Source organism: Dendropsophus ebraccatus, chromosome 1, assembly GCF_027789765.1.
Source record: "Dendropsophus ebraccatus isolate aDenEbr1 chromosome 1, aDenEbr1.pat, whole genome shotgun sequence".
NCBI classification, from domain to species: Eukaryota; Metazoa; Chordata; class Amphibia; order Anura; family Hylidae; genus Dendropsophus; species Dendropsophus ebraccatus.
Window position 1 is genome coordinate 135,857,294 of NC_091454.1, and position 26,603 is coordinate 135,883,896.

General features: G+C 40.6%; 1 protein-coding gene and 1 long non-coding RNA gene across 2 annotated transcripts; both read right to left on the minus strand.

Annotated features, from left to right (window-relative positions):
• Positions 1-297: 297 nt before the first annotated feature.
• Positions 298-3,258, minus strand: LOC138777273 (uncharacterized). The gene is made up of 3 exons (XR_011360828.1): positions 3,208-3,258; positions 1,112-1,212; positions 298-732 (listed from the first exon to the last, which is right to left on the minus strand). It is a non-coding gene; the product is annotated as an uncharacterized lncRNA (long non-coding RNA).
• A 2,334-nt stretch (positions 3,259-5,592) lies between these two features.
• Positions 5,593-26,603, minus strand: LOC138771116 (uncharacterized). Its single transcript, XM_069950588.1, has 13 exons — positions 26,565-26,603; positions 25,246-25,848; positions 24,545-24,712; positions 22,734-22,934; positions 18,809-18,967; positions 18,335-18,616; positions 16,638-16,823; positions 15,410-15,850; positions 15,212-15,313; positions 11,442-11,813; positions 8,600-8,737; positions 6,366-6,524; positions 5,593-5,709 (listed from the first exon to the last, which is right to left on the minus strand). Exons 1-13 carry the CDS (start codon positions 26,601-26,603, stop codon positions 5,593-5,595), a joined length of 2,967 nt encoding a protein of 988 aa, XP_069806689.1.

The window sequence follows — 26,603 nt, forward strand, 5'->3', positions numbered from 1 at the left end:
TTCACTCAGTAAAATGCACACTTAGCTTGTCAGAGTAGACATTCATTCTTAATAATAGAATGATGGGAGAAAGCTGCTGTCTGGAACCTCTGGCATTGGCTTATCACTCTAAGAGCAAAAAGAATCAGGCATTTGAAATCCAGTATCTGTAGAGGTGGATGAGGCACCCTTGAAGGAGTGATACATAATAATCCTTTCACTTATTTGCCTATTTGTACACCTCTACGTTTAAAACTAAAATAAAGTACATCAGACATTCCCTTTAACCCCTTGTTTTAATGTCAAACAAAAGTCATGGTTCTTACTGATTAGCACAGGCTGAAAGAGTACATAGCATACAGTTCTAATGATCACTATTCAAGCACTTACATATGCAGGGGGTTATATTTTCACTGTCTTATTCACATACACATCTTATTTCTATACTAATAGTTTTTCCAACCTTATGCCATCATTGGCATATTTACCTAATTAATTTGTGAAAAACATAAAATCAATCTTTTGATACAGTCTGATCATAATACAAGTTGTCTCACACTAAAAGTGTAACAATGGACATCGCCTTGTAATGTCCAAAACACAATTTAAATGCTGTATAATCCACATGCAGTTGACTTCGTCCAGATCCAAAAGCAGATCTGACCTGTTCCTCATAGCCCTTATGATCCACTGTCCTCTTGCTTTTTCCCAGTAAGTACAGGATCCAGCAACTCTCTGAAACTGGTCATGTTTCTGTTATTGGAGACAAAAAAATTATTAATTCATTGGTGGATTACCATTATAGGTCATATTTCATGATAAATAATAAATGTTGCTAGTGTATGGCCTATGCCCTGAGAACTGGGTGCTGAAACAAGCCACCCACTTAGTATTTGGAAACCTGAATAGGATCATGGCCTGCATTTTTGTCCCAGGTGAAAAAAAGCCCAGGGAGACGGGAATACTTATTGATGTAGCATATCCAATTTTTTGTTATTAGCTCACCTTAATATTCACTTGTACAATCAGATACTATATGTTAGTATAATGCTTCTACAATTTGTTACATATATCCTGTAATCATACAGGATAAATAAAGTTGGGATAACGCATTAGAAGATTAGGTATTTACCTGTCTCTCCTAGTTTGCATGATGTATGTACGTTCTCGTTTCACCTTCTGCAGATGCTCCTTTACTGCTGACTTTTGTTGCTCTACATCTCCCTGTGTATGCTAAGGATAAGCATAATCAGAAAATGGTCTATTGTTTAAATAGGTACTCTTGTTTCAACAAACTATAGATAGGTCAATACTACAAGCAAATATAAGAAACTTTGTAATATACCTTATCAGACGAAAAATAATCATGTATTTTCACTCATCCTACTTCACTTTAATTGTTTAGGCATGTACCCTAATGTGAAGTTGATGCATACATAATCTGCTCTAGAGATGAGCACAACTTGAGTGTGCTCAAATGCTACTGTATCTTTAAGCATTTGATTATTGGTGGCTGAAGAAGCAGCCCAAGAAACTCCAGGAAAACATGGATACAGCCTTAGGCTATGTTCACACTACGTATATTTCAGTCAGTATTGAAACCAAAACCAGGAGTGGATTAAAAACACAGAAAGGATCTGTTCACACAATGTTGAAATTGAGTGGATGGCCGCCATGTAACAGTAAATAGCGGCCATTATTTCAATACAACAGCCGTTGTTTTAAAATAACAGCAAATATTTGCCATTAAATGGCAGCCATCCACTCAATTACAACATTGTGTGAACAGATCCTTTCTCTGTTTTTAATCCACTCCTGGTTTTGGTTGCAATACTGACTGAAATATACATATACTGACTGAAATATACGTAGTGTGAACGCAGCCTTAGGCTGGGTTCACAGTACGTATATTTCAGTCAGTATTGTGGTCCTCATATTGCAACCAAAACCAGGAGTGGATTGAAAACTCAGAAAGGATCTGTCCACACAATGTTGAAATTGAGTGGATGGCCGCCATTTAATGGCAAATATTTGCTGTTATTTTAAAACAACGGCTGTTATATTGAAATAATGGCAGTTATTTACTGTTATATGGCGGCCATCCACTCAATTTCACCATTGTATGAACAGAGCCTTTCTGTGTTTTTAATCCACTCCTGGTTTTGGTTGCAAAATGAGGACCACAATACTGACTGAAATATACGTAGTGTGAACCCAGCCTTAAGCTGGAAAAATAAAAACATTATGGGTCTTAGAAGGTGAGGAGAAAAAAACATAAGCTTAAAACCCAAATTCATGGGGTAAGAAAAGGACTAAGAGCAAAATATGAAATGAAAGTTGAACTCTGATTAGTTGCTATGGGCAACTGTATGGCAAAGTAAAAGGGTATAGTTTTACCACATTACTAGAGATGAGCAAATCTCGAGCACACTTGTGTTTGTCTGAACCCGAATGCTCTGCATTTGATTACCGGTGGCTGAAGAAGTTGGATGCAGCCCTAAGGAGTCCTGGAAAACATGGATATGGCCTATGGCTATAGCCATGTTTTCAGGCAGTCTAAGGGCTGCATCCAACTTCATGGACCAGTAATCATATGCAGAGCATTCGGGTTCAAACAAACACAAGTGTGCTCGAGATTGCATTATCCTGTCAGACTGTGTTTCTATACTGTCACTCCTCTTCTATGGTGGCTTCATGTTTATTTCTCTTCTTTAGGGTCTAAAGGGGTCATTTCAAGGTCTTTGGGCCTATTTTTCAGTGAATAAGTGTTGGTTGCAGTAATTTTTTGGCCTAAGTGGTATTTATGAACCAGTATTCAATGTGAGAATTATTTCTTAGACATAAAATGCTGTGCACAATTTTTAGGATATGCTCAATTTTCAATAAATTCACCAAGCACAAGAAGAAATAAATGGCTAAAACTAGATAGAAAAATTGCAGCTATTAGATTGCCAAGACATTGGGGTACTTTCTGATCCAATGGTTCTTGTGCTTAATGGCAGCCATGTTCATAAGAAACTACTCTCAAACCAGTTCTGTATTGGGTACAGGCAGGGGCGTAGCTACAGCGGTTGCCATGGCGACCGGGACCGCCATCTTGGGGGGCCCGCACGGGCCCCCGCCACCTGTCTTTGCTCCTAACTTTACAGCAGCAGCCCATCCATGGGTCACAAAGACCCATGGATGCAGCAGGCTGCTGCTAAATTGCACGCTCAGGGCCCGGCTCACCTCTCGGTCGAGGCCCCTCCCCCACGTCAGCGTACAGTTACGTCCTCTGTGCCCTGGACTGTACCATCCCTGAGGGGGGTGAGAGCTTTTCTTCAGGCAGCTCTCTCTCCTCCCAGCCTGCAGGGGGCGGCAGATGGTATAGAGCAGGCCAGCTAACCAGCTCTGCCCGGCCTGCAGTGGGGCTCAGCCGACACCTGACAGGAGGAAATGCAGTGTGTCCATGGCTGCATCTCCTGCTTGGTGAGCAGGGAGGAAGGACAGGCTGCTAGGAGAGGGGCTCCTGGGACAGGGGATGGACCAGCAACTTCTTCTGCAGCGACCAGGACCTGCACCTACAGAGACTGCCTGGGGACTATTGCACCCAACTTCTCTTAGGTAACCTGCTGTATATACCATGTTATATACACTACTGCACTTAACATCTCCTGGCCAACCTGCTGTATGTAACATGTAATATACACTACTGCACCCAACATCTCCTGGCCAACCTGCTGTATATACCATGTAATATACACTACTGCACCCAACATCTCCTGGCCAACCTGCTGTATATACCATGTAATATACACTACTGCACCCAACATCTCCTGGCCAACCTGCTGTATATACCATGTAATATACACTACTGCACTCAACATCTCCTGGCCAACCTGCTGTATATACCATGTAATATACACTACTGCACTCAACATCTCCTGGCCAACCTGCTGTATATACCATGTAATATACACTACTGCACCCAACATCTCCTGGCCAACCTGCTGTATATACCATGTAATATACACTACGGCACTCAACATCTCCTGGCCAACCTGCTGTGTATACCATGTAATATACACTACTGCACTCAACATCTCCTGACCAATCTGCTGTATATACCATGTAATATACACTACGGCACTCAACATCTCCTGACCAATCTGCTGTATATACCATGTAATATACACTACTGCACCCAGCATTTCTTGGACAACCTGCTGTATATACCATGTAATATACACTACTGCACTCAACATCTCCTGGCCAACCTGCTGTATATACCATGTAATATACACTACTGCACTCAACATCTCCTGGCCAACCTGCTGTGTATACCATGTAATATACACTACTGCACTCAACATTTCCTGGCCAACCTGCTGTATGTAACATGTAATATACACTACTGCACCCAACATCTCCTGGCCAACCTGCTGTATGTAACATGTAATATACACTACTGCACCCAACATCTCCTGGCCAACCTGCTGTATGTAATATGTAATGTACACTACTTCACCCAACATCTCCTGGGTAATCTGAGTAGTACTGCATTAACCAGTATGCACAATCAACAAAAAAAAAGTGTATAAAAAAATTGAAAACATTCTTAAAAATAATACTAACTCCCACCCATAGTAATAACTGAAATCATAAAAAAATATGGTGAATTTGTGTACAGAATTGTCAGTACTTGTCACGGCTGCGGCGGCGTCCCGTGCTCCGGGCCGCCGCCGCAACCTCCCTCTGTTCCAGGCAGCCGCCGATGTCCATGTGCAGGGACCCGGCGCTGCTACTAGCTCGGCCCCGGGGGCGCCTTACCTCGCCCCGCTGCTGTCTCCGTCTGTCCCGGCCGGCGTGCGCGTCCCCGCCTTCTCGGGCGCGCACGTGCCGGCTGTCTCGGATTTAAAGGGCCAGTCCGCCTCTAATTGGTGTGTACACACCAACACTCCCTATAAATCCTAGCATGCCCTGTTCCTCGTGTTGGAACCTCTACATGCTTCCCTTAGCGTTTGGCCCAGCTTCCTGTTGTTTCTGTCCGCTGCCCTTGTCCCTAGTTCCTGCCCGCTGCCTAGTCCGTTGTTCCTGTGCACTGCCTCTGTCACCTGCGGTTACGCCTATTGACAGCACTATCACCTGCCTACTGCTCCTGCCACACCTTGCTCGCTGTCACTAGAAAACCAAGCCAGGGGTAGCGAGCGCAGCAAGCCCATCCCGCCTTGCGGCGGGCTCTGGTGAAAACAAGCGGCCCCTTAGACTCCGCTCCCTGGTGCGGTTTATGCCATTGCTAGTGACAGTACAGAGGATCCACGACTCCAGGCGTTACAGTAGTAAATTATCACTTTCCTGCATGGGGATAGGTTTGAAGCGATGTGGCATTCTGTGTGTGTGTTGGGGGGGGGTTGGTGGGGGGGCCAAGTCGACCCCTTGCATCAGGGCCCATGAGACATTAGCTACGCCCCTGGGTACAGGCCTTCATTCTGTGTTACTTCTTTGCATTACTTATTTCTTTGTCTCATATTGTACTTGTTGTAATACTTCAGTAATATTGTGTGTGAACCTATTTATTTGGGCATCTTATAAATCTGTAAAATAGCAATAAGGACAGTTATCTGCTGTGTGTAATCATATAATCACCTCTGGCAAAGGCTCTGGGGAAAGCTGAGGAGTTCTTCTCTGCGTAATGTCCATAAGATTCAACTCAGATTTTCTATTCCGAGCTATAGAAAGTCGCTCTTGAAACTAGGCAAGACAGGAAAATAATCATTATTAAAGTTATTATGTGATATTAGACATATCTGGATGACTGTGTAGAGGTTTCACACTGGCAACCTCGGGAATAATTGCCATGACGCTGATCAGAGGCCCGGACATCGGCCCAGGACTTCCGATTAGGTGAGTATAGTACTCACCTGAGTATAGCACCTGACTGGAACCTGTTACATGCTGCTGTCATGACTTGACAGCAGCATATAACAGGTTAAAACTACCCGGAGTGGTAAATTACCACTGCGGGTAGTTGCAGTAGGAGGTCAGCTGTCATACTGCGCCGGTAGCATTTATTCTGTTCCCACCATAAAAAGCTGATGGAAACAGAATAAAGCCCAGTAGTGACCTCTGTAAAAAGCAGTCACTAGGGGGTTAACTGCCTACAGCAACCAATCACAGGTCTGCTCTTAGCTCCGGTAAAATGAAAGCTGAGCTGTGATTGGTTTCAATTTACACCAGTTTGATAAATTTGGCTGATAATATCGGCATGTCCACATATCATAAACATGGGTGGTACGGTGTTAGGATTGTTACATCTGTATTTTGTATTTTTTATTTTTTTACAGTTGAAAGCATTTGCATCTATTTTTTTTAGTTAAAAGTTCAGCTATCCAACAATTTTTCCATACCCTTAGCATCTGTCTTCTTCTGTCACTGGCACATTTTAACTCCGCCTCTCTTTGTAAATCCCTCAGCCTCTGCATGGCTTCTTGTTGCTCCCTCAGAGAGAGGCGGATGAACACTTTCTCCCGCTGAAGTATTGCTTGACTTTGTGGCAGAGAGCAGATCTATGGGATATAGCAGATTACTGCACATTCTTGTAGACATAAAGGGAGTGAGGGGTACTACACTGCAGCCCACTCAGATAGGACTAGTAAGGGCAACAGACAGGATTTTTAGCAGGAACCTTCTCATCCCCAAGCATGGTTTAAGAATTCTTAGCAGGAGCTGCAGGTATCATATGCTTTTCTTAGCTGTTCTCCCCTGAACAAAATCACTCTAACTTTCAGGTGTCTCAGGAGTGGGAGGCTGCACCACAGCTCTTCTCCCTAGAAATAGTCTTTACTATACTAATTCTATATCTTTCCTTTCAGTAGAAAAGCTCTTCCTTTCCTTCTGAATGGTTCCTAGCTAAATGTCTCCACATGGATCTTAGTGGGGCACTGTATGCTATACATTATGATATAGGTGATTCATAATTTGTAATTTATTTTAGTAGGAAAATCACATATAACTTTTTTCATTCATACTGTACACCAGAGATTTATGAAAGGGTGTATATATATACCTGGTGTAAACTGCCCACAGCAGCCAATCACAGCTCAGCTTTCAGCTCTGGTAAAATGTAAGAGGAGCTGTGATTGGTTGCTGGGGGCAGTTTACACCAGGTGTATATTTACACCCTTTCATAAATCTCCCCCCATATGAAGACTAGCTTTTTTTTTTTTACCTGCTTCTGTGTCCCGCGACTTGTCTCTGATACATTTTTTAATGTGGATGATTTCATGTGTGTGTCATCAAATGTACTCGGAGGACACGACAACGGTTTCTAGTAATTAGATAGAAAATGTCATTGAAAATTCTGAACATTAGCAACAACATAAAACGTTTTCTGAAATATTTTTTGGTGAATAATTATTAGTATTTGGAACAGGACTGTGTTAGACTATGTACTTTGTACTCCTTTAGACAATGGTATGTTTCTGATACACTGTTATGCTTCTGTTGCTTAATATTCCCAAAGAATGTATAATTAAGGCTATATTTACTCTGTGTTTAGTAAACATATTTAACATAAGCACCAGAAAAGTTACAAAAAGTGCTCTAAATTCTCTTTCAGATATACTGTATATATTACACAGAATATCCACTGTGTTGGAAAGTATCCCTTACAGATTTTTCCCCTTCCCCTGCCACGCAGGAGGGTATTGCAAACCACTGTTTTCAATTTATTCAGGTACTTTTGGACCATTGTGAAGAATAAAAGCAGTATGAATAAAGCCCACAGCCCAAAAACTGATCCTGTATAAGTAAAGTGTTACTATCGATTAAAAAAAAAAAAAAAATTATGTGTCAGAGGCAGGGGTCTTCTCCTTCTCTCCCCCTCTCTGTGCTGCAGGACACAGGCTCTACAGAGTTTTATAGAATCAGTCCCTTGCAGGAGGAGGGCAAGGAGAAAAGGAGGTCTTATCGAAAGTTTTGAAAGGTTGGGGTCTGAGTGATATGTCTACAAATGTTCCAAATGATAAAAATGCTTTAACATCTAAATAACACAGAGCTTACGCTGTAACTTTCCTCCTGTTTCCATCACTTAGTTTGAATGTTAATTCTTCATTTTCTTCCCAATTTTATCTACAGACTGACACAAGTTGTGCGCTACATTACACCTATCCAATGACGAGTATGCTAATAGTGCAGTTTTTAGTTTTCTATGTTTTATCATGTTCCATGATATGCCTGTGATTGCCACGGGTTTGCAGGCTTGCACACTATGTTATGTTTTAAGATTTTTGCTGTTTCATGGAGGTATGCTGTAAAAGTAGGCGTGAATCCTCCCCTTTATTTTACAGTATCACTAAGCACAAATACAAATGTGTTTTACTCTTAGGGTACGTTAACCCATACTTTAAAGGAACTGTCCAAAGCAAGAGAGGTTTTCAACAGAGATTTTCTACTGCTCTGGACAGTTCTGACATGGGCAGAGCTGGCAGCAGAGAGCACCATATTTATTTCTATTGGTTAAATCCGCACCATCAAATCTGCAACATAAAAATGACAGCATAAAAAGAGCTGCAGATTAAATATGTGTGCTATAGATGATAATTGTTGTTTCGTTTATTTACCGAACTATCACTGTACATACCTCATTCCTCACCAGAACACCATTTGCTGGCACTTGAGTCATGTGACCAAAAAAGTTACTACTCTGTGTGGTGCTCACTGCAGCTACTGCTACAGTCTGCTTGGCCGCTTCCCAGAACTTTACCCAAGGACCTTGTTTCTATAGGATGGTAAGCATATACTGAATGTTAGGCAAGTACATTACCAGCTATAAGTAACAAAGGATGAGTATACATGAGGATAGGTAAGGTCATAATATCTCATGAACATTCATTTAAAATCAACTCTAAATGTAAAGATGTCACTTCCCATTATTGGAAAAAAGAAAACTGTAGTGTGAGAGAATAATGTATTTAATGGAGATTGATGTGTAGTACATGTACTTTGTGACTGCTAGATGGTATATATACACTCACCGGCCACTTTATTAGGTACACCATGCTAGTAACGGGTTGGACCCCCTTTTGCCTTCAGAACTGCCTCAATTCTTCGTGGCATAGATTCAACAAGGTGCTGGAAGCATTCCTCAGAGATTTTGGTCCATATTGACATGATGGCATCACACAGTTGCCGCAGATTTGTCGGCTGCACATCCATGATGCGAATCTCCCGTTCCACCACATCCCAAAGATGCTCTATTGGATTAAGATCTGGTGACTGTGGAGGCCATTTAAATACAGTGAACTCATTGTCATGTTCAAGCAGAAATCGAGACTCATCAGACCAGGCAACGTTTTTCCAATCTTCTACTGTCCAATTTCGATGAGCTTGTGCAAATTGTAGCCTCAGTTTCCTGTTCTTAGCTGAAAGGAGTGGCACCCGGTGTGGTCTTCTGCTGCTGTAGCCCATCTGCCTCAAAGTTGGACGTACTGTGCATTCAGAGATGCTCTTCTGCCTACCTTGGTTGTAACGGTTGGCTATTTGAGTCACTGTTGCCTTTCTATCAGCTCGAACCAGTCTGCCCATTCTCCTCTGACCTCTGGCATCAACATGGCATTTCTGCCCACAGAACTGCCACTCACTGGATGTTTTTTCTTTTTCGGACCCTTCTCTGTAAACCCTAGAGATGGTTGTGCGTGAAAATCCCAGTAGATCAGCAGTTTCTGAAATACTCAGACCAGCCCTTCTGGCACCAACAACCATGCCACGTTCAAAGGCACTCAAATCACCTTTCTTCCCCATACTGATGCTCGGTTTGAACTGCAGAAGATTGTCTTGACCATGTCTACATGCCTAAATGCACTGAGTTGCCGCCATGTGATTGGCTGATTAGAAATTAAGTGGTAACGTGCAGTTGGACAGGTGTACCTAATAAAGTGGCCGGTGTATGTATATATATATATATATATATATATATATATATATATATATATATATATATATGCATTATTATGGGACACTGGAATACACAGCTAAACCTGTAACAGGACCACACAACTTGTATGTATGGTATTGATCGCAGCATCTGTTAAATGAATGGCATTAGAGTAATCCCAAATGTCATTCATTACTGATCAGCGCTGGCCACATACTTCCCTGATCCGACCCATGCCGTACATGTACTACAAGAATCATGAAGATGTGACAAAAGGAAACTAACACTTCCTATACATATGTAAATCCACAAGCACTTTTACCAGAAATTAATTGATAGCATAACTAATGGTAGCATGCTAAAGTATGTGTAGTGAGCTATCTAAAGCTGCCTGTAGTTTTATATGTGCATAGGAGGTGTCATTTTCCCTTTCCCATTTTCACGCTCCTGCTCCCTGCCTCCTAGGGCATGCTCTCACCGGCTGTCACAGATTTAAAGGGAAGGTGCGTCCCTAATTGGTTACGCACCCAAACACCTTCCCACTATAAATATTTGCACTTGTCCTGCCCTTCCTTATTGGAGCCCCTGCATGCTTCCCTTAGTGTGTCCCCCAGCTCTCTGTGATTCCTGCCTGTGGTTCCTGTGTGGTTCCAGACGTGAGTCCTGCTGTGTACCTGCCTGCCTATGTGTCTCCAGCTGCACTTCGCCCATCGCCGTTAGCAAGCCTAGCCAGGGGTAGAGACCTGGGGGTCACCTACCACAGCAAGCCCATCTCATCTTGTGGTGGGCACTGGTAAAGACCAGCGGCACCTTAGACTCTGCTCCCTGGTGCGGCTAACGCCAACACTAGCGGTGGTACAGCAGATCCACTTCCCGTCGTTACACTTTACAATAAAACAGCACTTTTATGTATATGCTACACATCTGATTTTACCAACTTAGCTTTATTGGATAACTTTTTAAAGCATGGTATCTAGACTTAGTCACCTATCTCAGTGCCCTGTGGCTTTCTCTATGAGATTTTCTGGGCTCCTGCAGCTCTAGCTACTTTTGACCTCTAATGGCCTTATTACATGGAGTAATAATTCCCCAAACACCTGACACCTTCTCCCGGCTCTCGTTCTTTTCTCCTGTGCTATGCAGCTTTCCGGAGCACAGGAGAGAAAACTGGGAGCAGGGAGGTATCAGGTGTTTGGGAAAAGACTGCATGGACATCGCTAACGATGTCCATGTAGCCCTTACTGCCCGATTATCGGTTCATCTAATAGGTCCAGTAAACAAGTTTACTAAAATGATCGGGCCGTAGTAATAGAACCCTAAGACAAGCTCTTCTCTGCATTGATCACTTACTCAACAAATCACTAAGCAAGAGCTTATCTTGGAAATAGGAAGTAGCTTGAGCGAGACCTTATTGTGTCAGCATTGGAGCACTGGGGGATTGCAGCAGGCATGTGTTCTTTTTATTTTCTGTTTACCGCAAGAAACATACAGTATCAAGTTTAAACTTTTGCTGATGAATCTTTATTATCCAGCAATCATGAAAGCTTACCAACTGGTGAAGACCAATGCTTTCCGACCCCACTCCTTGATAAATATCTGAAGATGTTGTTTCCCCAGGGCTGATTAGTTGTCTGTCATTTTTCTTGTTTGACTGTTTATTATCTTTATGGTTTTCCTCTTTTCTCTCATCTGCATCCTCCCTTTTCCTCTTTATTACCCCATTCCTTATATAACTCCTCAGAGCTTCCATCTCCTCCAGATCTTTATTTCTTGGACTACCTATCTGCTCCACCTTTTTCTTATCAAATTCCTGGTGTATTGTTTCAGTCTGCTGATTCTCAGTTTGTTTTAACAAGTCTACATTCACATGGTTTCCGCTTGTAATTTGACGCATCTCACATATATTATGTTCAGAAGATACCTGAAATGGGAAACAAAGATGAGCATAATAGTACAGGATATAACATAAAACAACAATCATAAAAAGTATATGCAGAAAAAGTAGATTCTATAGGTAACTGCTAAAAAGGAAGTTTCTTTTTGGCCAGAGAAGTCTGGCCAAAAGTATTTTTTTAATATGTTATTACTTATGGAAAGTTACACAAATTCCTAATGTAAATTAATTATGGGAAATGCACATATAGTGCTATTTCTCTTAATTTAGTGGATCAGGCAGGGTTAAATTCTGTAAAAAACCGTGGCATCACGAATCAGTTCTAATTCATATGGAGTGTCCAGCAGGGGGCGAACTATATGTAGAAGTATATGGCATTTTATTGTCAATGGAAGTGTATGTAATGTAATGTAGTGTAATGTACACTATGCTTTATTGATTGAATACATTTATGGAATACTTTGGGGAGCAAGGACACTTGCTCCCCAAATAAAGGGCACAGAGCAGGGAGGGAGAGAGATCCCTGTGCATCTAACTACCTCCCCTCTCCCTCCCTGCTCGGTGCTATGGGACAGATACACACTACTACTACTCCCATCTTCTGCTCATAGTATGAGCAGATGATGGGGAGTAGTACCAGGGCCATCCCCATCACCAACCCCCCCACTGCTGCTGCCGCCACATATACACTGTACTACTGCTCCCAACATGTGCTCATAGTATGAGCACATAATGGGAAAGTAGTACCAGGATCACCCCCAGCACCCCCTGGTACTACTCCCCCATCATCTGCTTATACTATGAGCACATGATGGGAGGAGTAGTACAGTGTATATGTGGGGGGTGGTGATGGGGATGTCCCTGGTACTACTCCCCTGTCCTACACAAAGAAACAAAGCTAGACACTATCACAGCGCACACCTCCAAATAAAGTATAATAAATTTTATTGTACATTTATTGTACATGATCCTAGAAAAAACAAAAAAGAAAACACCATAGCAAACATGATTAAAAACAATTAAAAAACCATATAGGTATATGAAAAACCCAAAAGTGAGGGGATATAATAATCCTCCCACTACACCAGGATATCACACAATCATCACATTCCTCAGGGTTGAATCATATTAGAGAGTATACCCGTAGTTACATTATGCAACAAAGAAACAAAACTGGCACTCAATATATTGTCAAAATCAGTATTAAATTGATAAATATGCTTGATTAAAACCAATAGACTAACACAATATCATCTTAGTACACCTGTGTACAAGAAAGTCCTACAGTGCAAAGTGCTAGAAATATCTCAAAAGAGAAAAAAAAATGGTACTCAGAGCAGATGATGGAGGGAGTAGTAGTGTGTATCTGTCCCACAGCACGGTGCAGGGAGGGAGGGGGAAGGTAGTTAGATGCACAGTCATCTCTCTCCCTCCCTGCTCTGTGCCCTCCATTTAGGGAGCAAGTGTCCCCGAAGTATTCCATAAATGTATTCAATCAATAAAGCATAGTGTACATTATACTACATTACATTACATACACTTCCATAGACAATACAGTGCCAAAGACTTCTACATATAGTGCACCCCCTGCTGGACACTCCATAGGAATTACAACTGATTCTTGACGTCACTGTTTTTTAGGGAATCTGAACCCTGCCTGATCTACTAAATTATGGAAAATAGCACTATATGTGCATTTCCCATAATTAATGTACATTAGGAATTTGTCTAAATTTCCATAAGTAATAACATATAAAAAAATACGTTTTTGCCGGAGTTGTCCTTTAACTTATAAAAAATCTATAATGCCACTATAGCTCAAGTATTTATTTTTATTCTTCTGATCTTGCCCAGCTCTGTGTAATACCTTCCTGATGCTACCAGGGGTGCAAGAAAGAAAACTGATAGTGATGAAATTAACATATTAAAGTGCACCTAGAAATTATTCAGTTACAATATGGATTTTTTAAATTATTTTTGGAGGAATTTGTGAAGGCTCTCTTGATTTGGAATTTGAAGGGGCCCATGGCAATAAGCTGATCCCAAAATTGTTCCCCTGCATGGACCCCCAGTAATGAACTGTTATTCTTGAGGAAACCTAGTGGTAAGTATTATTTATACAGCATCACCAGGGCGGAACTTTAAAGGAGAAGTCTGGAGAAAATGTTTATTAAAGTATTGTATTTCCCCCTAAAAGTTATACAAATCACCAATATACACTTATTACAGGAAATGCACATAAAGTGCTTTTTTCCCTGTACTTACTTCTGCATCAAGGCCTCACTCCTGGATAAAATGGTGATGTCACGACCCGACTCCCAGAGCTGTGCGTGCTGTGGCTCCTGGAGAGGATGATGGCAGAAGGACACTGAGGTACACAGGGCACTGGAGGGACACTGAGCATCCCTCTGCCATCATCCTCTCCAGCAGCAGCAGCCCACACAGCTCTGGAAGTCGGGTCGTGACATCACCATTTTATCCAGGAAGTGAAGCCTTGATGCAGTAGTAAGAACAGGGAAAAAAGCACTTCATAAGCATTTCCCGTAATAAATGTATATTGGTGATTTGTATAACTTTTGGGGGGCAATAAAATACCTTAATTAAAAATTTCGCCATTGTCAAATTCTGTTAAACCTCTCCCTGTGTTTGTGTAGGTCTCCTCCCACACTCCAACACATGCAGGATCTTTAACTTAAGGTCCTATTTCACAAAGCGATTATCGGCCATATTCGGCCGAAACCGACCGTTAGGGCCAATAATTACTTTGTGTAATAGAAGACAAAGATTAGCTGACATGTCTTTCAACATGCTGAAATGCCAATGATTAGCCTGTTAACTATCTTCCGCCATCGCCCGTGCAATTGGATCGGCGGCAGCAGATCGCCGCTGCCTACTATGGGCTGCCAATACAATCTGACGATCACCCAGGCAGGCCCCCCCTGGCTTTTACCCGCTCCCCCTTCGCACGTGTAATAGCAGTGGGCTGGGGTACGAGGAGCAAGCGAATGCCAGCCGGCCTCTGCCGCGTCATCAGCTGCTCAGCCGCTGGCCGGCCGCCCGAAGATGACATCATTGTCGCAAGATGGCGGACGGGGGTCGACACGCATCAGGTGAGTATAGAGCACTACACTTTCGGGGGTGGCGTGGGTGGGGGGAAACACGGGGGAAGGGGCCATTCACTAACATAACATACATTACAAAGTTGTATAACTTTGTAATGTGTGTTATTTAGTGAATAATTGTTTAGCGCCGCACTACCCCTTTAATAATAATATATTTAACATAATGAACTTTTAAGCTGTCATAACCTGTAATAGGTCATTTTCTGATGACACATTCCCCTTAAAAGTTCAATGACTTTTCTGGCATGACTTTACCTTTACTGTAGATTTACACAATGGATTTCCATTTGACAGTGACAGTACCTGCATATGACTAACTTTCAAGCAATATGTGGTATTTGAGAGTGCCTCCTTTGGCAAAGTGTGTTCTATTAAGGATATAGGTGGAGTGTCTGCCGATTGATGCTTTATTAAAAAAAAAAAAAAAATCCACAAGTCAGTACAACAGGTATTTCATTCTGAGCAAAGTAGAACTTATCTTACTAGACCTGTTTGTCTTACCTCTGTTGTCTGACCCATCTCTTCTTGAAATATATGGGTCTTATTCTTGAATTGCATTTGGGTAGTTTCTATGTTGCCTGTCAGATGAGAACTTTCCATAGAATGAGTAGAAACCTCTAGCTGTGTGCCGTTCTGCATGTGGCAGCGCTCTTCTTCGTATAGATTATTTTGGATAACAGCAAGGTTGCTAGTGATGGAAAATACCACCTCACTATGCTCTACCTTTTCTTCACATATTTCCTGTTCTCTTTGTATACCCCCTTCACGTTGCTCATCAGCACTTGTTTCCTGTACGGGGTGATTGCTTTCATTATTCATGGCTTGATTATATTCAGCTGTCTTAGGTGAAATGCTCATGCAACTTCTATTTCCATTTGTACTTCTATTATAGTGACTGTTTCTATTTCTGTCTTCTCTTTCCATCATTAGTGACACTGATGCCTGAGGAGACAGCAATTTGTTAAGATTAATCATTCATGTTTCCATGATTTTTTAAATTCTCTCTGCTCCACGTATTTCTGTTGGAGATTGAAATACGTGGATTGAATTTAGAGTTGGACATCCAGAGCTGTTTTTTAAATGGACACCTTTGGAAGATTTTTTTTTAAATCTTACTTTGTTCCTATTATAAAACAAAAAGCATTTTCTCCATGGCTTCTGCAGCCTACTTGATGACTTGGTCTTTAGCTCTTCTTCTTTTTCCTTTACTTTCTTCTAAGTTTATTTATGACCAGATTTAGGCTAGAGCTACACAGCTTCAAACATTTCCGATTGCCTGACCAGCAATCCCGGGATCCCGCCTCCTTCACTGAGTGGCTGAGCGGACCTGAGACGTCACGTCTCGGGCCCGCGTCAGACACCCGGAAGTGGCCGGGAACCGGGCACCGGAGCGACGCGATGCAGTACCCGCCGCTGGAACCAGGGAGGTGAATGGACATCTTTTCTTTCAGCCACCTCCTCCCCGGCCATATGAAAAAGTAGCCCCTACGCTGGACAACCCCTTTAACTGATGTAGTTCAGTAAGAGAGCAAGACCTTAGCCCGGCCACCTCTGGTAACGCAGAGGAACCTAAGACAATAGCTGTAAGCATGACAGACAGCTCAGAGTGCCTAGCAGAGAGACCAAGATAAAAAACTAAATAAAACCAATTGCAATAGCTGATGTGATGAAAATTACTCTTTAAATGCAGATATCTATGAAAGAGTAATGGTGGAGTAAATGTTCTTACCTCATCTGTGGATTCTATATTTAATCTTTGCTCTTGGATATCTTGTACATTCTGCTCAGTCTCTTTGAAAGAGACAAATGAGTTATTCTCCTGAGATTTCCCTAATTCTCCCTTGAAAGAGGCTATCCTTCCAATCAGAGTGTTAGTGGCTTCCAGTAATGATGTAGTTATATCTTTAAATGATCCCTGGAAAATAATATTAGTGATCAATGGTTGACTGGTCTTTAGTCTAAGGGCATGTTCACACAGATAAATTGAGCTGTTTTCGTTTCAAAACCACCTCCTAATGATTTCAATGCGAGATTTATGAAAAATGTAAGAAACACTTTCCTCTCCCTTTGCAAACAATGGAAGGGTCAAAAAAAACCCACTTATTCTATACCTAAAAGTTTTTTTTTGTTCATTTTGGTGTGGTTTTTAGTGTGGAACTGTGCCAAGAACCACACCAAAAAAAAGTTAAAGAAGTAACAAAAAGCCCCAAAATTTAAGTACAGAGCCACTATAAAACACTCTACTCTGAAAGGCAGCTGTCACACATGGAAGTTTTTTTGGAAAATTGGCACTGCAATTTGTGAGCCGAAAGTAAGTGTAGATTTAGATTGAAAATTATACTCCTGCTTCCTGGAATCACTTATGTAGTGCCATTTCTCCATAACAGCTGTGTAGGACAGCAGCCAAATAGAAGCAAATTTCGGAGTTCTTTTGGTAGACAGATTGAATACACATTGTGAGAAATCTTTTATTTGCAGTATATGCACCGCCAGTTCTGTCTATGGTTATGTTCACACAACGCCAAAAATAGAGAAAAGGCGGCCGCTTTTGCTATTTAAAAAAACATCAGTTTTTGCCGCGATTTAACTGACTGCAATTGCAATGCATTGAAGTCAATGAGAAGACGGACGTCCAATGCACACAATGTATTGAATGTCGGACGTTTTTACAGCGTACATCAAAATAATGAACATAATCATTATTTTTGGACGTCTTTTGCAAACAGTGGACGTTTTTTATTACTTTACAGTTTTTCTTTTGTCACCGTTCTTTCTCCGTTTTTACTATTGAATTCAATGGACTTTTAGTAAAAGCAATATAGAATAATGTGCCAACAGCCGTCATTGCACTAAGGGGAAGCGAGGCTGCTAAATGACGTCCATTATTTTAGACTCAAAATGATGGACGTCATTTTAAACGGACCTGAAATAACATTGTGTGAACATAGCCTCTGCGTGTTTTTGTGTACAGTATGTGCATAATGCACAAATTCACAATTAAAATGTATAAAACTACTCAGGGCTTGTGTAGATTTGCACAAAAATATGCACAAAAAGTAAAACGTTGCACATCATAAATGAAACTTGTTCATAAGACTAGTCATAAAAATAAGATTTCATGCTGCCACACCAGGATCCAACTGTTTTGTTATGTAATAATTATAATAGAAATGTACTCTGGCTCGACTCCTATGTTAAACTGTTCACTAAATTTCATAGCGTGTGGACATAGCAGGCGGTCAGATGCGCCTTTCATCTCCCACCCCCCTGCACAATGATGTATCAACATGAATAAACAAAGAAAGAATAGTGAGTGCCGCTACTCTCTTTACCCTGGATTATTAACAAATACTTGTTAGAATAAAAAGATAAATAACAGGTACAATCAAAACAAGAAGCACAGTATTCATATTCTATATATCTTACTTGTTCATCATTGTTGCCACAGGTTGTGGTTGTATTTTGTTCTGTCTCTGTAGTTTTATTTTCTGTCACAGGGTTATCCTCCATTTTTTGTACGCCATCCTTGTATTCATCATTCTGCATGTTCTCATGTCTGGAAGAAGTGTGGTTAATCTCTTCCTGTATCGCTGAATCAAGGAGGACTGTGGTTGTAGCTGAGGGTGGCTTCAGTCTTTGCTTGTAACAGACCAGTTCACTTTCTGATTTTTCAATAATCTGAATTGTTATCCTGTTGGAAATAGAAGACTGAAGAAAAAGACAATAAACTATTATGTCATGTGTCCAGGTCTTCCCATTCTATATAGTTATAACTTTATTTCTCTGTGCCCATACAAACTTTCATTTCTTCATATCTGTACAATAATATTTATTTATTTTTTAATTGCCATATGCATACTTGTCAATGTAAACTTCTAAGTATGTAGTAGTAGTAATTACCTCTTGCTTTGAGCTTTCATCACGTGTTCGTAGCTCATCCATCTGACGCTCACACACTGATCTCCACGTCTTCTTCCAATCTCTGCACCCTTGATTGACCAAATCCCTCCCTTCAACTTCTCTCTTTTTACAGTTTGAAGAGAACATACATTCTTTTTTCTGGGAGGTGGAAAAAAAACATAGTCACAACTTTGAGATTCATAAATGCTTTGAAACTGTAATATAATGACACTTATGGCATACCCACAGGATATGTCATGCAAGGCTTATAGGTGCCAATCTCATCTGTAAACTTCAATACCTCTACTAGTTCAGAAGATTTTATAATGTTAATAGAAAGTCAAAATAAAATGGTCCAGATATGTGAAATGAGAATGCTTTCTGGAAAGACTACAGAGCTTGGGCAAAGCTTCCCTTTATTTTTGGAACTAGTAGGTTCCCAGCATTGAGTAGGACTGGGCACAGACGAGAGATCCCATGTGCATGGAAAAATCTTATCTGAGTTTATTTCATTATGTTTATCTAACAAAAGTTGCTAGTAAGTGTGAACTATTAACTGTAATGTAAGGGAATGTGTCAGAAAAAGAACATTTTTAAATCAAGTTTTTATGTTTAAAATATTTTTAGGAGTTTCTGTTGACATTTTATTATGTATTTTATAAAATAGTCCTGAAATCTTGGAAGTTTTCATTCTCACCATTAGACTTCATGTTCTGTCTGTAGTTTTAGGCTGGGTTCACACAGAGTATATTTCAGTCAGTATTTTGGTCCTTATATTGCAACTAGTGATGAGCGAGTACTAAAATGCTCAGGTGCTCGTTACTTGAGATGAATATTTCCGATACTCGAGTGCTCATTTTGAGTAATGAACCCCATTGAAGTCAATGGGAAACTCAAGCATTTTTGCATGGGACCAAAGCTCTGCACAGGGAAGGTTGCCTGAAAACCTGCAAACCTCAGAAAATGATGGAAACAACACAGAAATGGACAGGAAACAGCAAGGGTAGCGTGCATGGATGCCTCTGGGGCTGGCTAATCGCAACATTATGCCAAATTATGGGCAACAGCCGGGTGGTGGCCCTCAATACAATTTTGCTGACCCAGACCAAGATGGGCAAGGCAGATGTGCTGGCACATGTTAGGAAAGCACCCAACTAAGTGCAACTAGTTGGACTTTTGGTGTAGTCTTTGGAGTCTGTGTGTACCAGGTACCAGGTACTATTTGTTTTAGAGCACCCATTACACTGCACACTGCACATCCAGGATAGGTGTAGCTGTACTACAGGTCCCAGCAAGCCAAGATGCTGTAGCAAAAATAAGTACTGAGAGGACTTTGGGCAATTTCTTTGGGGTCTCTGTGGATCATGTGCTGTTGCCTTTCTGGCACCAGTCGCTCTGTGTGCAGCCAAGATGGCGGTAGCTGCACTACAAGTCCCAGCCAGCAGCCATGAGAAGGCCAAAAAAATGTAGTTGTAGCCCTTAGAAAGACTGTGGGGTTCTTTGTGGATGATTCCTGCCTAACAGACACTATTTTCCCCACCCTAACACTCTCCTTGACAGACAGCAGCTCTCTTCCTAAGCTCATCCAGCCTGCGTCTGAAGCGAGCACCACGGGACCTGATTCTTATATGCCCAGGTCATCTGATCTGGCCAGCCAATCGCTGCTATTGACATGTCGTGATGCTACAAGCTCCCAAAGACCCTCCTGCATGATGATTGGCTGAGAAAAAGCCGCCAAACATGCAGGAAGAGGAAGATGCCATTGTCTCGAGTATGGTGAGATGCTCGTCCGAATAACGAGTGCAATCGAATACCCTAATACTCGAACGAGTACCAATCTCGGACAAGTATGCTCGCTCATCTCTAATTGCAACCAAAACCAGGAGTGGATTGAAAACACAGAAGGGCTATGTTCACACAATGTTGAAATTGAGTGGATGGCTGCCATTTAACGGCAAAATAATGTTAGTTCTTTAACGTTATATGGCGGCTATCAATTCAATCTCAACATTGTGTGAACAGAGCCTTTCTGTGTTTTCAACCCACTCCCGGTTGAGGTTGCAAAATACTGACCAAATGTGAACCCAGCCTTAAGCAGGAGTCTGCTGGAAAGTCATCAGTACAGTATAAAACTATGTTCACACAATGCCTTTTCTTATGCAGCCATCATTTGCATAAACCATCTTATGTTGGCTATGTTCACACTACGTATCTACATGTGCGGCTGAAAGTACGGCAGTGGGAAAAATAGACATGCGGCCGGATTGCGAACATGTGGGCGAACCGCGAACATACACCCGTAGTAGAGTTATGCTTCCCTAGCTTGTTTCGAAGCGATCTGAAACAGGTCATTTACTTGGAAATCTTCGCCCAGCCCAATAAAACACACAGAACCTTTTGGATCTAAAAATCACGTTCAATTTGGCTGAAATAAGTACTTCATACGGGACCGCATGGAAATCCACGGCCGTGAGTTGGAACATTTCTGTCCTCAAACAATGGTCTTGTTCATTTTTCACGGCGCCGTATACGATCCGGCCGTAAGCTCATACGTAGTGTGCATTGTGCAGCTGTATATCGTATACTTTCAAGCGAACCCATCAACCTCAAAACTACGTGCGTATATTCGCGGTTCGCACGACGGCCGGAAAGATACGCAGTGTGAACATAGCCTAAAACTGCTGTGAAACAGCCAAAAAAAGACATTCTGTAAACATAGCCTGACAGTGAAAGGTGACACCAATAGATAGGAATGACAATAGGTGATATTAACATCTCTAAAAAATAATTGCAGTATGTTGTTTTGGTCCTGTTTTAGGGCACCTGTTTTTTTGTGTATTGTTCATATAAAAATATACAAAATTACAGCTATACCTGACAACTTTCTCCATGGCACAGTTGACATCTATTAGGCTCCATCACCTCAGCCACTTTGCTTTTCTGAGGATCCAGAGGTGAGCATTGATCGGAGAGAGAAGGGGCTCTGTCTGATTGCCTTCTATCCTCCTGTGATGTGATTACATGAAATTGCACAAGTACAGAGTAAGTAGTGGCTATAAAAATATGAATAATAATATTACAGAGCTTACTTTTATTAACTGGATCTTGTTTCTGAGGAAGAAGAATTAGTGAATCAAAATTTTACATCATGCACATATCAGGGACTATGTCGAATGTAATACGTTATACAAATGTTGTATACAGTAAATATAAATAGTGGCAAAAATCGTGAATTACCTTAGGTTAGGGTTTTTTCCTTAGTGTTAGGATGGATAAAGGGCATAGATGGTTTTGTACCAAACAGCAAGACCGTGTGAGAGGTATATGAAATCATAATAATTAAGATTCCAATTAATTGGAACAAATTATTTTAAAGCTATGAAATTGTCTACTAAAGTAGCTTAACCTAAACGGTTTGTGCCATCCTAATGTGATATCCCATAGCAACAGGAGAGGGGATATAGGGGACCAAGTGCTCTGGTGATAAGCCTCCACACATCTTTAGGATACTCTTTTCAAGAAGAAACATTGTCCCTTTGATCCAACATCTTCTTTTATGTGACACACTTGCCTCTTTATTAGGCAAAATGCCAGAGGAGCATATATATATATATATATATATATATATATATATATATATATATATATATTTATATATACTGTGTATATATAGATATATATATATATATATATATATATATATTTATTTATTTATTTATTTTTTTTAATCTCTGCATATTTGTTACCTGCACGGCTCTGAGTGTAATGTAGAGCTTTTTTCATAAATGTTCATGCCCACATTATGGATACAGCCGCCAAATCCTCTCTGATTAGATACTTGTATCCTCTCCACCATAGATTTATTTCTGTCATCTATTGGTGATTTTTTTTCTTCTGGAATAAGATTTCCTTTTATAGGCCCTACCTGGTTATCCTTTGGTGCATCGTTGTATGTTTTTTCACTTCTCGTTGATAGCTCTTCTTCATGTTCTTCAGTAGAGTCTTCGGGGCTAGCACTGACATAGCTAGGATTTAGCAGCATATTTGGTGTAGATTCAATCATGCTCTCGCAACTCAAGGTGTCACAGGATTGGGAACAGGATTCTTTGTGAATATCAGATTTTTTCTATAAAATAAAACAATGTGGCTTCCCAGTAATAATGGTATAGACTATTATAAGTGTCATTATTATAAACAATTACAGGTAATTGTAAACCCATGAAAATGAATACATCAATATGAAAAGACAGACCTGTCTACTAAATTAATAATGTTAGAAGGGGTGCAGACAGGGCTTCCCTTCAAAAATGGGAGCTATGGAGATGCAGCAGGAAGCCCCATTCCATAAGATATAGCCGGGGAGCAGGTAGAGTGGGTGCTCAGAACCCTTTTTCCAGCACCGAATTCAAAAGAGATTTACAGTGCTGCACAATAGCCATTTCTCAAAATAAAATAAAAGAACTGTGGAGGTTTAATCATCGCTAAATAAACCTGCGGTTCTCAAGCATTCAGGGTCTAAGCAATACTCCATTGGCACACCATGAGTCAAGTTTTACCTGAAGTTATCTTCTAGGTTTTACATGTCCTCTTGTCCCTAAGTGCTGCTGTAAGTCCTCTGGGGGCTACCGCCTATACTCAGCATGTCCTATGAGCTAGGTACTGTCATCAGCTTGCATTAGCTGCTTTGCATTGGTAGGCCTAGTGCCTCCTGACCAAAAAGTTGTTACCTACTATGTACAGTAATAGCTTTCAACTACTCTCAGTAGCTAACATGCCAACTTTCCCATTGTCAAATCTCAAACTGTGGTTTCCTACAGGGCCACAGGTAATTGAGTTTCCCAATGCCAAGAATGAAAATGACCACTGGCAATGCCAAGCATGGCTCATTTACTCTTGAGCAGTGGAACTGAAGTGATAGCTCATATATTATCATCTTACAATCTAAGGGAAATGTGGGTCTTAAAAATGCAATGTAGGTTTAGTACAATGATTTATAGAGGGGCTTTTCTTGTTTAAGGTTATGTTCACACAATGCATTTTCCTCTCCTTTCAAAATTATTTCTGTCATTTTAAGTTTAAAATGATGTCCGTCATTTCGCTGTTTGGCCACCCAATGGCGGCTGTTGGTAAATTACTCGACTTTAGGTGGACTAATTGGCCTTTGGGTGTGTCTTTAGTTGAATTTAATAGTGAAAGTGATGAAAGGACGGTGAAAAACAAAAAACTGTGGGTAAAGAACTAAAAAAAAAACCTACATGACCTAGATGAAAATCTGACCTTAATGTTATAAGAATCTATTAAATGAAACAGAATAATTCAACAACCACATATGAATGTTCTGTTGTTCACCTACTATTGGCCATGTAATACATCTCTTAAACCAGCAGAATCTAAAAATCATTCAAACATTTGAAAAAAAATCAAAACATGCAACAGGGGATTCTAGGGCCAGATTCACACATTCAGTATATATGGTCCGTGCATGGACTGTATGCTACGGAATGGACAGAACTCCTGGCATCATCATTCATTATGATACCTTGAGCGCCGAAACAGTTAAATCTCCAAGCTGCTGTTCTGACACAGATTTAACTGTTTTGAGGCTCACGGCATCATAATGAATTTCTGTTCCATAGCATTCCGTGCAAGGACTATATATACGGACCATATATACAAGAGATATTTTTAGATGGACATGTGTTAATAATTGTTTGAATATCCAATAATTAGACCTGCCTGATCATTTATGTGATCTTTGAGTTTATTGTTATCAGTCCTCATCGATGTTTGTATTTTATCACTCTTTCCCAATCTTTCTTTCAGTGAGGTTAGACTCCCAATCAGATCATGTGTTGAAAGGAGGATACTCTTCACCAGTGTACCTGGAGACCCTTCATATGGACTCTGTCAACAATGACAAAAACAATAATTATTTTTGCAGATTAAACATATGTATTGTGATAAATGCAGATATAATAACTTTGTTTTTAGGGAACCCTGCTAGATGACGAAAGCAGCAATGAAAATAAAAGACCAAGATTTGATGTAACTTAAATGACAGAGAATGCCAAGCAGTTCCCTCCAGCCACTTGACTCTATTCTTCTCATATTCCAAGTATGATACAAGAAATATAAAAAGAATTGTTAGTGTGCTTCTCCAGATGAGCCTATTCTGCCCTCCTTCATCTCACTCTCCTGGGCCTGGCTGCGGTAGGACACAAAGATTGCCCCTCCCTATTGGCTAAATCATTCTTCATTTAAAAATGGGACAGATCAGCAGGAATATAACCCCCTGTTCTGTTTCTACAAGCCTGTTTGTTTTAGTAAAATTCTCCAGACTCATGGAGACTGGGACATCTTTATTTCCTGCTCACTCTTATCATTCATTATTAGAATTAGGATTACTTTCAAAATAGTAATTAAGCTTAAGCACTTACTATGTCATTGGTTTCATCAGCTTTATCTTCATAGATCATAGAGTCCTGTGCCTTGCACACATCTTTTTCATCTTTCATCTGCTCCGTGTTTGTAGCCATTGTGACTAAGTTCTCGGTGTATTCATCTTTTCCTGATTCATTGTTCTGTTCTTCTGGATTGCTTTCTGCTCCAATGTCCCTTATCACAGTGTCATCTATTTCAGTATCATTCTGTATCTGTGGCTCTTCTCTCACACTTGTGGTTACTTTTATTGTATTATTTCTATTGTCAAACTTCTGTCCTGGATTTATTATATTTTTTGGATCCTTTTTGTTATTTACCTCCATTATAATCCTCTGTTCTTGATTACCCATAGATGCTTTCATATCATGTGTGGTATAAACCCCCATTTCTTTATTAGTAGGTAAAGAATTACTTTTCATTACCATTTTGACTTCACTTGATATAATAGAATTTGCTTTTTTTATTGTTCTAATGTCATCTGAAGATACAAGTTTCTCTGAAGTCAAGCTGTTGATTTGATTTGCCTTTTCATTATCTGGTCTTTTTGTACATCTTTGTGAACGACATGTCATCTGCTCAGCATTCTCAGTGTCTGGGGGCTGTTAATAAAACAAATACATAGTTAGGCATTGTAAGTAACCATAACTTCTGCCCTTGGCGATGCGTTACTGCTTGATTCTAATAAATAGGTGTTATAGAGGGGAGGGGTTATGATCACACTGGGGGGGGGGGGCGCTGGGCCTGCTGTCAGTGCCTGGAGCCAGGACGGTGCTCAAGTAGAAAATGGTGCAGAGTGCGGGAACTGGACGGCATTTTGAAAAAAGGACTGCGCCAGGATCCCCATACCAGCACTGAACAGGTACTGCAAAAAAATGTTTAAGTCCTGTTAATGGTACATGGTTACATTTTTATAACAAAATTATTAGAGATTAAAGTGTTTTTATAATAAAAAAAATATAAATGATATCTGCAGCCCATTAGATTGCATACGATTATATGTGTGTTCTAGTTTCCTTACATTTATGAATGTCTGATAAAGTTGTGGCTTAAATATTAATAAAATAGATGTGAGCTGTTGCAGAGATGTCAAGAATTACCACAGCCTAAATATTCAGAAAAAAAAACTAAACTTGAATATACCATCATTGTTCATACATTCATTTGGATTCTTCACAAATATATGGACTGCTGGCAGCCCTGTTGAGCTAGCAGCAATGCCATGTCATTACAAAAGAGTAAAATATATAGATGAAAGGGGCTCTCAGATTAAAAAAAATCTAATAAAAGAGCATACTCACCTTGTTGAGTCCAGTACCAGCACTCTTGTGTCTCTATTTACTTTCCCTGATGACAT